The sequence below is a fragment of the Sinocyclocheilus anshuiensis genome, unplaced genomic scaffold, assembly GCF_001515605.1.
Source record: "Sinocyclocheilus anshuiensis isolate Anshui unplaced genomic scaffold, SAMN03320099.WGS_v1.1 scaffold128, whole genome shotgun sequence".
In the NCBI taxonomy this organism is placed as follows: Eukaryota; Metazoa; Chordata; class Actinopteri; order Cypriniformes; family Cyprinidae; genus Sinocyclocheilus; species Sinocyclocheilus anshuiensis.
This window is the reverse complement of record NW_015555710.1, coordinates 41,358-54,368: the sequence shown is the minus strand read 5'-3', so window position 1 is coordinate 54,368 and position 13,011 is coordinate 41,358. Positions and strand designations below refer to the sequence as shown.

At 35.2% G+C, this 13,011-nt stretch overlaps 1 protein-coding gene across 7 annotated transcripts in view; it reads left to right on the top strand.

Annotated features, from left to right (window-relative positions):
• prom1b (prominin 1 b) overlaps nt 1–13,011 on the top strand; it is a 35,253-nt gene that overhangs the window by 15,337 nt on the left and 6,905 nt on the right. For 3 of the 7 annotated variants that reach the window (XM_016464919.1, XM_016464918.1, XM_016464915.1), the window contains exons 5-25: nt 491–611; nt 840–903; nt 1,439–1,528; nt 2,322–2,345; nt 2,693–2,910; nt 5,242–5,316; nt 5,413–5,476; nt 5,783–5,791; nt 5,877–6,036; nt 7,139–7,291; nt 7,446–7,569; nt 8,876–8,979; nt 9,431–9,515; nt 9,627–9,773; nt 9,850–9,921; nt 10,821–10,913; nt 11,362–11,379; nt 11,745–11,798; nt 11,986–12,066; nt 12,305–12,373; nt 12,474–12,563. In XM_016464919.1, the coding sequence (XP_016320405.1) occupies nt 491–611; nt 840–903; nt 1,439–1,528; nt 2,322–2,345; nt 2,693–2,910; nt 5,242–5,316; nt 5,413–5,476; nt 5,783–5,791; nt 5,877–6,036; nt 7,139–7,291; nt 7,446–7,569; nt 8,876–8,979; nt 9,431–9,515; nt 9,627–9,773; nt 9,850–9,921; nt 10,821–10,913; nt 11,362–11,379; nt 11,745–11,798; nt 11,986–12,066; nt 12,305–12,373; nt 12,474–12,563 (1,915 nt within the window). The remainder of the gene's footprint in view (nt 1–490; nt 612–839; nt 904–1,438; nt 1,529–2,321; nt 2,346–2,692; nt 2,911–5,241; nt 5,317–5,412; nt 5,477–5,782; nt 5,792–5,876; nt 6,037–7,138; nt 7,292–7,445; nt 7,570–8,875; nt 8,980–9,430; nt 9,516–9,626; nt 9,774–9,849; nt 9,922–10,820; nt 10,914–11,361; nt 11,380–11,744; nt 11,799–11,985; nt 12,067–12,304; nt 12,374–12,473; nt 12,564–13,011) is intronic. The other 4 variants (XM_016464917.1, XM_016464916.1, XM_016464920.1 and 1 more) reach the window with 4 other exon arrangements.

Genomic DNA, 13,011 nt, shown 5'->3' with positions numbered 1-13,011 from the left:
GTGAAAGCCGATCCGGCGATCCACAGCGCAACGTTGTAGTATTTCCTCAGCAACCAGCACGGATCAGCTCTAGGCTCTAGGCATGACGAAGCGGATATCATCCTCTTTTGGAAGGCCAAACAAAGTAGTTTCGCTTTCACAGCGAAACACACAGCGTCTCCACGACATGGCGGCAGCAACAATACTACAACGAGAATAAAAGTTACGCCTTCTTTCTTTGCGTGAACATTTGGGCGGTGTTATGCAAATCTTCCCACATCGTGACGTAGACATGTGGGGGCATGTTAGAACGAGCCGTTTTAGGTAGACGTGGCTGAATCTTAACTTTTATAAAGAATATCTCTTTGGATTTGAGACTTTAGTCTTTGCAACTTTACAGATCTTCTTTATGCACCAAGAGCTTGTAACACTCCAAAGAGAAAGGAAAAATTGAAATCGCATCATATGACCCCTTTAAACTATTTATGTGTGTGTATTGCTTTGTTTACAGAGTGGGAGTGACGGTCGCCTGTGCAGCAAATCAGAACATCACAAATCAGATCAAGAGCACTAGGCACTTAGTCAGCACTAACATAAGAGACCTGAAATCTTTTGCCAATTACACACCAGCGGTAAGTCATAAACAGGTTCAGACGGTAGAGTAAAAGTGATAAAATGTGTAAACAAAGCTATTACACTGACTGTTATTGTTAGCTGAAAAGCTAATCACATTAGCTACGAATTCAAATCTGCAGATTTTGTGGGTTTAGATTCTGTGTGGGCCTGATCATAAGACACACATGAACATATTTTCACACACTAAAGCTAAAACTGTTTGTTTTTGTTCTTTTATTTTATAGCAAATAGACTACCTGTCTGCACAGTACATAACAGCCAAGAACAAAGTATTATCAGACTTAGACAGTAAGTATTCTGTCTTTCTTCCTCTGTTACAGTATGTATCAATGTGAACATTCACTAACATTCAAAAGTTTGGGGTCTGTTGGAGTTTTGCAAATACAGTGAAACAGTAATATTGTGAAATTTGATCACACTTCAAAATAACTGTTTAAATATATTTGTGATTCCAAACATTAATCTTCAGCAGCCATTATTCCAGTCATTTTAATATGTCGGTTTGATGCTCAAGAAACATTTCTTATTATTATCATTGTTGACAGTTATTTTTTTTGTGGAAACTGATACATTTTTTTCAGGATCCTTTGATGAATAGAAAGTTCAAAAGAACAGCATTTATTTGAAAGAATTTTTTTCTAATAATGTCAGTGTCTTCACTGTCACTTTTGATAAATTTAATGCATTCTTGCTGAATAAAACTATTAATTTCTTTGAATAATAAAAAAAAAAAAATCTTACTGACCGCAAACTTTTGAGCATCATTGTACTTGTTGGAGCTGTGTTTACTAATTGTTAATTCGTTATCATTGTGGTTTCTCAGATATTGGGACTCTGCTGGGAGGACAGATTCATAATCATCTGGAGAGAGAAGTGGTGCCTGCTTTAGACAATGCTCTTCGCATGACAGCAGGTGCAAAACCAATCAAATACACACACTTCACCAAACTGCTCTTACTTTTTAACATGTGGCATTTCAGTGCTATCCTGAATAACCTGAATAAAAAATAGTAGTTCAATTTCACATTGTGAGCTATAAAGTACGAGACATAAAACAGCAACTGTTGGATATAGTCACAATTACCAGAAGTCACATTTGTGAGATTTATTGTCACATTTTGAGGTATAAAGTCACAATTAAAGTCATAAAGATGAGACAGGATTGGATTTCCTTTTATTTCAGCTTATTTAAGGAGCAATTTGAAGTTAATTACTTACAATAGCTACTTATTCTCTTCGTTCTTATTCTTGAATGGGGTTTCATAGTTTAATCTAATAAAACTAAAATCAAACTACACTGACAAACCTTAAATGTCATACCCTAACTGTTCACCTTCACAGTTTTTCACTGTCCTGCTCACACATGTGCACATTGTAGAAGTACTATAAGTATTGCAAGAGAGGCCTGGACCAGAAGGTAGCAAATGACAAAAAGAAACCAAATTTAAAGACAACTAAAAATAACATTACCTAAAAACAATCCAAAAATACCTATTATAAATTATATAATAAAGAGAAATTACCAAAAGCAAAATAAATAAATAGAATACTTTTTAAAATATTCATTGAACCCATGACCTTAATGTTGCTACTACCATGCTCTACTTTTTGAGCTACAGGAACACCACAAAACACACACTCATGGTAATATTATTCATGTTAATTTGTTCCTTTCTGTTTCTGTTTATTGTGATTTTGGATAAAAGTTAAAGTGGAGGGTGCTATTAAAGGTAAAAGTCAGTGGTTTCACCCACGCGTTTTGTGAACGTAGAAATTGTGGTTGTTGTGCATCCTGTTGTTGTTTTAAGTATTGTTGTGTATCTTTATGCATTGCTGCCATATTTGTTTTTGCATTTCATCATGTTTTTGTTTAATGATGAAATGAGAATCTTAATAGCTAAAGAAAAATCTGAATAGAAAGACAAAAACACATTTATATAGAAAATGGCATATACGTAAAAATATTTTGTGATCAGTTGTGTATTTGCAGTAGTGTAATCCCTCCCAACGGTTCATTTATGATTTGCATGTGAGCATGTGTTGTAATGAAGGTGTTCTCTGTGTGTGTGTACTGCAGCCATGCGGGAGGCCAAAGAGGCGTTAGAGAGTGTGACCACATCACTGGAGATCATGCAGGAAGGGACAGGCAGACTCCAGAACTCTCTTCAGTCTGAACGTGCGTCTCTCTCAAACACACTCAACGACCCGGCCTGCTCTAATGGAGATGTAACACACACCTGCAATACCATCCGCGGAACACTCAGCCAGCTCGCTCTCAGCGCAAACTTTCATGGGGTAACACTGACACACACACACACACACACAACCCACAACCCATATATATTGTACATATGTGACCCTGGACCACAAAACCAGTCTTAAGTCGCTGGGGTATATTTGTAGCAATAGCCAAAAATACATTGTATGGGTCAAAATTATTGATTTTTCTTTTATGCCAAAAATCATTAGGATATTAAGTAAAGATCATGTTCCATGAAGATATTTTGTAAATTTCCTACTGTAAATATATTAAAACTTAATTTTTGATTAGTAATATGCATTGCTAAGAACTTCATTTGGACAACTTTAAAGGTTCAATATTTTGATTTTTTTTCACCCTCAGATTCCAGATTTTCAAATAGTTGTGTCTCGGCCAAATATTGTCCTATCCTAATAAACCATGCATCAATGGAAAGCTTATTTATTCAGCTTTCAGATGATGTATAAATCTCAATTTCGAAAAATTTACCCTTATTTGGTTTTGTGGTCACATATGTGTGTATCAGGGTATATAGGAAACTGTCAATTATTAGACAGTACTTTAAGGTGAAATATTTCTTGTTATTCTGTCTCAGTTTTATGTGCAGAGACAACAAAACGTAAACCATTCTTACAGTATTTAAAAAATAATTTCATATTTAAAAATACTTATAAAGCATTTACTAATACATTATTAAAATCAAAAGATGTATCTGTTATTATTTAATGAACCAGAGCTGACATGAATTAATAATGAACAGGGTAACACTTTAGAATAGTATTCCATTGTCAACGAATAACTACACAGGAACAAATGACTAATGCACTATTAACATTGTAGTAAGTAACTACTATTACCTAACAAGAAACTCTGATTAACGGTTTAGTAACTAATAGCGCTCAGTTGAAACTGGTAGATCACTATTAGCTAATCAATAACTGCTATTTTTTTCATATATCCTGGAGAACTCCTAAGAACTACTGTATACAGGTTCATAATTAATGTGAATTATGCATAATGAACGTTATGATATTGTAAGGTTTTGGATAGTAATGACTCAAGTGTTACTACATCCTTCTGAAGAAACTACTAATTATTTGGATCAGTATTCTAAAGTGAAGATCATGGTAACCCGCTAGTAATGATTTAAGTGTTACCAAATCTAGCAAAATGAATTACTAACCAGAACCTTACAAAAACCTCAAAAGTTTAGAATGATTTCAGTAATTATAGGGAGTTATCACGTTATTCACTGTAGAATACTGATCCAAATAATTAGTAATTCCCTCTGAAGAATTTGGTAATACTTGAGTCATTACTAATGGGTTACCATGACCTTCACTTTAGAATTGATTATACATTATGTATTATTCATATTAATTATGAACCTGTATACAGTAGTTCTTAAGGAGGTATGAAAAATAGTAGTTACTGATTAGCTAATAGTGACCTAGCACATTCGACTAAGCACTATTACTTACTAATTGATTAATCAGAGTTTCTTGTTAGATACTAGTAGTTACTAGAGTGCTAATATTGCGTTACTCATGTGTTCTTGTGTAGTTATTCATTAATGACGGAACAGTATTCTAAAGTGTTACCATGAACAGTTTTCTTTTTATTAACTAACAGTAACAAAGATGAATAAATACTTTAAGAAAATTACTGCTCCTTGTTGGTTAATGTTAGGTATTGTTAGGTAAAGTGTTGCCATCTTAACTTCTAACCCTAAACATGAATTTTAATTTCAGTGATGAACATCCCCACATTCTCGATTGTCAAAATCAAGTCCTGTCACATAAACTTTTTTTTTTTGTTGTTAAAAGGGTCATGACATGAGAAACCAAATTTCCCTTGATCTTTTGACATAGAATAGGTCTTTGTATGTTTAATACATCCTGCAAATTTCATAGCTTAAATGACATTAGCCAATCATAACAGTGGCTGATTACTGACCAGCCTTAAAGGACCCGCCCCTTAAAACAGGTCGTTTTAGAGAGAAGGTCAGAATGAGGGTTGAAAATCATTGTTCCACATATTTATTTGTTTTTTTAACATTATAAGTAAACCTTAAGGAACATATTAAAATAATAAAATCCATGTCATGACCCCTTTAAAGTCTAAGTCTAAGCCATTTCACTTAGATATATGTAATCATAGGGAAGAAAAGTTCATTGCAATTTGTGCTTAATGCCAAATTGAAATGCCAGTAAGCTTTAATTACTTTACAGTCATGATCAATGATTGGCTGACTTGCTAGACAGTTGCAGGTGGTACTAATGGAAAGGGCATTGTCATTCAAGAGAGCTTTTGATTGGACAAAAATCTGTGTGGTTTAATTGTAACTTCTGTGTGTCATCCAATAGTTGCCTGATGTTGAGGCACCTTTGGCCAGTCTGGATGCTGTGCTTAAAACAGACCTCAGCAATATTGTACAGAAGGTCAGATGGGTCTATCTTTATCATGCACCATCTTTAAGTCTCCTGTAATGTACTGTGACAGTTTTCACCTCCTTTTCTTTTTGTTTATCTCTTTAGGGCTACTCTTCCTTTAATGACACACCAAGGTTGGTCAGCGAACAGACAAAAGAAATTGTGTCGGGTGAGGGCATTCTCTTTATACATCTGTCTAGCTCTGTCCCAAAACCTGTTGTGCTGCTTCGCTGCCTACATAGGGAATATTGCCTATGATGCCTTAATGTGCTGCCTTCATAAACCCATTGCAACAGAGCATCTGTTGGTACTATTATTAGGCCTACAGCTTTCTTTGTTCTCTTTCTCCATGCTAACCTAATTTGTTCTCTGTAACTAAAGAAAACACAGAAAAACATTGAATATGATTCTGCTGTTGTTCTCATATCTGTCCTTGTGCATACGGCAACCCATCTGTCTCTCTTTAAAAATGAAGCTCTACCCAGTAAGTTTTCCTCAACTATGTACAACAGAGTATCCCTCCATATTCACAAACACATATTCACTTTGTCTTTCTTTATCTGTTGAAGAAGTGAAAGGGCTGCTCGATAAGTCTGGTGGAGAGATAATTGGCTTCACAAAGATGTTCCCGTTAGAACCAGCACTTGAGAACTTCACAAAGTTCCTGACGGAGAGCCAGAAGAACATTGAAGCGTACTATCCACAGATCGACCAGCTGGACTTCTACAGGTACTTCTGTAAACTCTTTTTCTGGGATGTTATTGACGGGAGTGACAACCAAATGCTGCTAGAAAATTCTAGTAGTGACAAATAAATTTACATTAATGCTAATAGCATGTGCAGAACCAAACTGAACTGGGCTGCGTTTCCCAAAAGCATCGTAAGCCTAAGTTGATTGTAGGTCCATTGGTTTCAATGGGTCTACAATATACTTAAGCTTAGGATTCTTTTGGGAAACGCTGCCCTGATTATTAATGACATATTTAAAAGTGCAAAATATTTATGCAATACCGATCAAAATGTTTTTGAAAAAAATATGATATGCTCACCCAAGCTACATTTATTTGATCCAAAAACACAGTAAAAATATTGTTAATAATGGTTATATTGAAATATTCTAACATGCTTGAATATGTTTATCTGGTGCTCAAGCAACATTTCTTATTATTATCAATGTTGAAAATAATTGTGCTGCTTACAGTTTATTTCAACTGCTGCTTACACACAAAATCTTTACTTGTCACATGGTTTCTGAAACCTGACACTCAAACACCAGAACCACACACCAAATCTGCAAAACCATACGCTAATTCTCAGACTCAGATTTTATTTCATAAAACACTTTTTGCAAAATACAACATAATTTTCTGTGTAACAGGAATTAATATTATGGCAAAGGTGTTTGTATATGTTTGCTTTTGAGATGTGTTTGTGATATTTTGAATGCAGTGCTTCATTTGGCAAGATATGTGAGGCATTTTGCATTTTGTGTGTGCAATTTTTGGATTTGTGTGTAAAGTTTTGAAAAAAGAGGCAAAGTTTTGAAAATGTGTGTAAGCAGCTGAAAAAAACTGTAATATTTTGGTGAAAACCATGATACATTTTTTTGTTTTCAGGACATTTTTATGCATTTATTTGAAATTGAAATCTTTTGTAACATTATAAATGTCTGTACTGTCAATTTTGATCAATTTAATGCATCCTTGCTGAATAAAATTATTAATTTCTGTAAAAATAAATGACTGACAACAAACTAAATATTTGTAGACCAATGCAGTGTACACTCTCACCTTCGCTCAGTATGTCTTTATCTTTGTGTTTGTGTCTTTAGATGGATAGGGTGTGTGGTGTTTTGCTGTATGGTTGTGTTGGTTCTGGCCTTTAATTTCCTGGGTCTGCTGTGTGGATCATGTGGCTATGATAAAAATGCTACACCCACAACACGTGGCTGTCTGTCCAACACCGGAGGAAACCTACTGATGGCGTGAGTTACAATGACAACACCAAAACAACATATACTGTATACAATAACACAATACCTTGCCACAAAGTGCTTATAAAATATATATTTGATGATAGTTAAAGTTAGATACTAAAATTCTTTTGCATTCTTTTTGTTTGGTTGTCTTGATGGTCAGTTCTGTTGGCTTCAGTTTCATCTTCTCCTGGGTGCTCATGGGAGTTGTCGTCACCACATTTGTTGTTGGGGGAAACATAGAGAAGCTTGTGTGTGAGCCGCTGGCTAACAGACAGATTTTTAAGGTACTGGTTCACTACTCTATAATAAGAAACAACAATTTGATTTTGTGTTTAACAGTAGATAACAGCTTATATTTACAAAAAAAAAAAAACTATACATAAGTAAATCAGCTATCTTGGGTTACTTCTTGCCCACTTGTAATTACAGATGTAAGCACAAACTCGGTGTAGTTTTTTTGGAAGGGAGAAGAGAAACAGACCAGTATATTCTTAAATTACTCACAACACTAGAGTCCTTGTATTTATGTTAAACTGTGGTTAAGCTTGGGTTGTGTGTGTGTGAAGTGAAGTGAAGTGACATGTGGCCAAGCATTTAACCCATCCTTAGTGCACACACACAGCAGTGAACACACACACACCGTGAACACACACCCGGAGCAGTGGGCAGCCATTTATGCTGCGGCGCCCGGGGAGCAGTTGGGGGTTCGGTGCCTTGCTCAAGGGCACCTCAGTCGTGGTATGACTGAGAGTGGTGGGAGAGAGTGCTGTACATTCACTCCCCCCACCTACAATCCCTGCCGGTACGAGACTCAAACCCGCAACCTTTGGGTTACGAGTCCGACTCTCTAACCATTAGGCCACGACTTCCCCCGTGTGTGTGTTTGTGTTTGTGTGTGTGTGCTTAAGCAAAAGTTTAAAAATGGGGGTTGGTAGTTCATAAGTAAATCTGGGTTAGTTTCAGATCATAGATAGCAAAGCATTTACATACAAACACTTCGGAGTCTGACCTCAAATACATTTAGAAGATCCTACTTGTGGCTTATGTTATATACATGAATTTTAGCAAGTTGTAACGGAGCAGACGAGAGACGTGCAGATCCATATGCAAGCTTTTTATTAAAAGAAGACGAAGGGGGTAATCCGAAATACACAGGCGAGAATCAAAACACGGGAAAAACAGGCAAGGCAAGACTATGAATAAACTGGGAAAGATAGAGCAGGCTCCGTAAAGTAGCTATCAACTAAACAGTGATAAACGCTAAACAATACTCGGCAGTGAATGGTGGTGTGAGACTGATTTATATAGTGTGTGTAATAGCTTTCAGGTGAGTGTGTGATTGGTTACAGCTGTGTGTAATCAGTGCAATGGATGATGGGAAATGTAGTCCAGGGTATAGTGTAACAGTCTGTGTAGTGTGAGAGTCCATGTAGTGAGCGGGTGTCATACACGTTTGCAACAACACAAATGTGTAAATGGATTTTTTGTAAATCATGACAGAATTACCATCTCCAATCTTTATGATTAGCATATGGAAAATGAACTTTTTGACACATAAATTTGTGTTTTTAAAAAAAAAATGCTGTTCAGATCATCGACACACCATATATGGTACATCCTGCCAAAAAGAACTTCCTTCCTGGTATGCTGTTTCAAGACCCAAACATCGACCTTACTATTGGCAGTATGTACAGGTAAGTGTGTGAGCAAAGATCAATGCTAAAGATCAGTTACAAGTAGTTAATCTTGAAGAGCTATTCTGTCATCAGTTACATGCCCTCATGTCATTCCAAACCCTTAAGACTTTCTTCAAAATACAAATGAAGATACTATTTATAATGAAACCAGAGAGATTTCTGTTCTTCCACTGAAAGTCCATTACACTAAAACTTTGACACTTCAAAAAGTTAATAATGACAATATGTGGTTTAATCCAAGTCTTCTGTTTTGGTTAACTTTCAGTGGAGGAACGGAATTCTCTTAGGTTTCATTAAACATACCCTAATTTGTGTTATTAAGGTAAACCAAAGTTTCATCTTATGATTTTGGAATGACATGAATAAATAATTAATTCGACACAGAAGGCTGTTTACTCTGTGAGAAGATGTGTTCATTCTCTTTTTTTACTTTTTTTCCTGCTTTTAGAGATTGTTATGAGAATAATGGTTTATATTCTGCACTACAACTGGAGACTAAGTTCAACTTCAACAAGTTTCTCAATGCCACAGTGGTGCGTGAGCGGATTTAAGAAAGACAAAAAGCATTTAATATACTTTTGTGTATACCTACATACTGAGCATGACATCAATTCTTTAACCATGTGTTTGTGATTTCTTAACAGTATAACCCGGAACTGACCAAGATATTTAACAGTGTGAATGTGGATCTCCAGGGGATGTTTCTTCTGGAACAGGAGGGCAAAGATAACCTCATTGACTTTGCCAACACAGGCATTGGAGATATCGACTATCAGGCTTATCTAACTGAGGTAACCAACACACTCTCACAGACACTTACAGACACAACAACACAAGACATTTTAATGAGAATGATTTGTTTGACAGGTGAATAAAGGAGTGACAGTTGTGGATCTTTTGTCCTATGCAAATGAACTTGAAGCTCAAGCAGACCAACTGGTGAGTCAAATACAAATCACTTTCAGTTAGTAATGATTCCAGCCACTTCATGTGTAATATTTGAAGACATTAGGTTAGGTATTATTTACTGTGTGTATCAAACTAAGAGGCCAGTCTCTGGAACATTTTGAACCTTTTTATAGTGATCTCCCCTCCAGTGTAGAGGGACACAAGCACTTCATTCATGAGGGGAAAACACACCGCTACAGGATGTGTGGAGCTGCAATGTGTGTATGTGCTTATGGGAATATGACTGAGGGTCTTTTACAGCAATGTTGGTCTGAGACGTGAGCCTGTTTGTTAATATTGCAGTTAAATAAGTCAAATTCTACCTTTATTATTGTAAGTCTTTGCCTTTTCAAGTAGGAGTATGACCCAGACCCAGCCATTAAATCTTAAAATGTAAAAATTAATTATACAAATTTTAAAACCATTCATATATAATCTACACAAAGAGTGAATAAATTAAACATTTCAATATTTACTGAATTAAAATTATTTTTATCAATTTGCAGAAATTCGCAGAAATACAGCTGCAACAGTTTTAGTCCCATTTCCATATTGACCAACAATATTGCAATAATTAAAAAACAATTTAATTGTATTTGTTTAGGGTTAATAACATTCTAGCTCTGAAATTAGCCTTAGATTATTTCATCTTGCAATTTATTCCCAAAATGTTTCAAATTTCCAATGTGCATTGCTGTTAAAGATGTGGTAAAAATGTTTCTGACTTTCAGAAAATAAAATACAAAAGTGACAGATCTTAATTCTCTTGTGATGCATGTATGTCCACTGCTGAATTTGTTATTGGACAAATTAAGGAAACAAGTGAAAGTGATTTTAATGTGTTTTTATGGAAGGACAATTCTATTTCTTTCTCTCTATCTTTTTCTCAGCCACGAGGGGCTCTTGAGAATGCGCTTAAGGGTCATGCCAGCAGTATAAGACAAATCCACAAAGAAAAAGTGGTGCCAATGGAACAGGCTATGGTAAACACACACACACACACACACACTTCTGTTTTTTAAATACAGCTAGTTATAAATACTATAACCTAAATCTAACAGAAAACTTTACAATGTAAAAAAGTATTTACTTTATTTTTATACCATTTTTATATATGATGATGTCCCCAAAAGGAGGTTTTGTAAGGGGTAGCTAATTTCTGGGTACAACTTTGTATCCAAAATATGGTTAATACTGTAGGTACAAAAACAAACACACACAAACTGGCATATATATGGTTTACGGGGATTCTCCATAGGCATAATTGTTTTTATACTGAACTAGTCATATTTACTATCCCTTAACCCCACCCCTAAACATAACCCCCATAGAAAACTTTTTTAGTATGTTTTCAAGCTGTTTTATTTACGAGGACACAGGAAATTTTATTCTAAGCTTTATTCTTTATTCTTTTTTTTAATGGAACCAAAGAAATTTGTGAAAGCAAGGGTAAGCCAACAGTTGGTACTGTGATGTGATCATCCAAAAAATGAATGTTCTTTTGAAAACTGTGTTTTAGTAAATGTGGACCACTTTAGTAGTTCAGATGTGTTCTGTAAATGTTTGTGTTTGCAAGTTTGTGTAGGTGTCCTCTTTTTGGCTCATTGTGTTTGTTCTGTGTGATTTTTCAGCAACTGTAATTCGGTGACTTAAGAAATGGGTTCAAAAGAGCACACTTGAGCCTGACTTACTGAAAAGATTTAAAAGAATTAGAATGAAAGAAACCAGTGACTCTTTGAGGGTTGACCAGATTGTAAGTGATTTATATAGTATTTTATATTTATTTAAATAGAATCTGTTTTTTTTTCTTGTAGGGTACTCTAAGTCAAAGCATTAAACTGCTTCAGAAAACATCCAGAGAACTACCTGTAAGTACAGTAAATACACACAAATCTTTATGTAAAACTTTCTATATAATAAATGGTTCTTGGTTTTTGATATTTGTGTAATGCAATGACATTTGCACACTGTTACAAAAGTGGAAAGGTGTTCAAATAGATTTATAAATAGATCATGTTAATAATTATGTGATATTCCTCATGGTTTTTCCTCTAGATTAAAGTGACAAATGTCTTGAATGCCATCGAGGCAGTAGAGTACCTCATCGCTAACAATGCCTCACATGTGGTCAAACAGGTACACATACATTTATTTCATTTATTAATCTAATTCATTAATTTACTGATTATTAATCTGGATCTATACAACCATAGACTGCAAAAAAAACTTCATTATTTATCTTGTTTTAAAGATGTTTAGTTTTTTACAACAATACTGGGGAAGATATTATATATATTTTAATAGGTCAGTTATAAATGCTCTGTATGTATATGTTTTAACAGTTTGTTGTTGTGTTGTTGTTAATATGTCACAGGGGACTGATAAATTCATTAAGAACATTGTGGGATATTTTTCACAATATACGGAGTGGGTCAAGCACTCTGTGAGTATGCTAATACAAGATAAAGTCCAAAAGAGCAGCACTTTGTTATATAACACTGCAACTTAATCAGTTAAACTAATGTCTGTCTCCGTATGTGCAGCTGGAAATGGAGATCGCCCAGTGCAAGCCCATCAGCAACATCATAGACTCACTAGAGATCATAGCCTGCAGCTTCATCGTTGACTCAGTGGTAAGAGATACAAAACCGCTTTCACACAACACATACAAGAACCCACACTCACGAAACATACTGCATATAACCATGAACATGCACAGAATATGCATGAATGTTTCTCAACACACACAGGTATGTTTTTATGGTTTATGGGGACTCTCCATAGGCGTAATGGTTTTTATACTGTACAAACCGTATGTTCTATTGCCCTACACAAACCCTACACCAAAACCTACCCCTTACAGGAAACTTTCTGCATTTTTAGATTTTCAAAAAAACTCATTCTGAATTATTTATAAGCCTTTTGAATTACGGGGACACTGAAAATGTCCTCATAAATCACCTTCTCGTTGTAATACCTATGTCATACCCATGTTATTATACAAATTTGTGTCCTCATAAACCACATAAACATGCACACACACACACACACACACACACACACACACACATAAACCTGTAC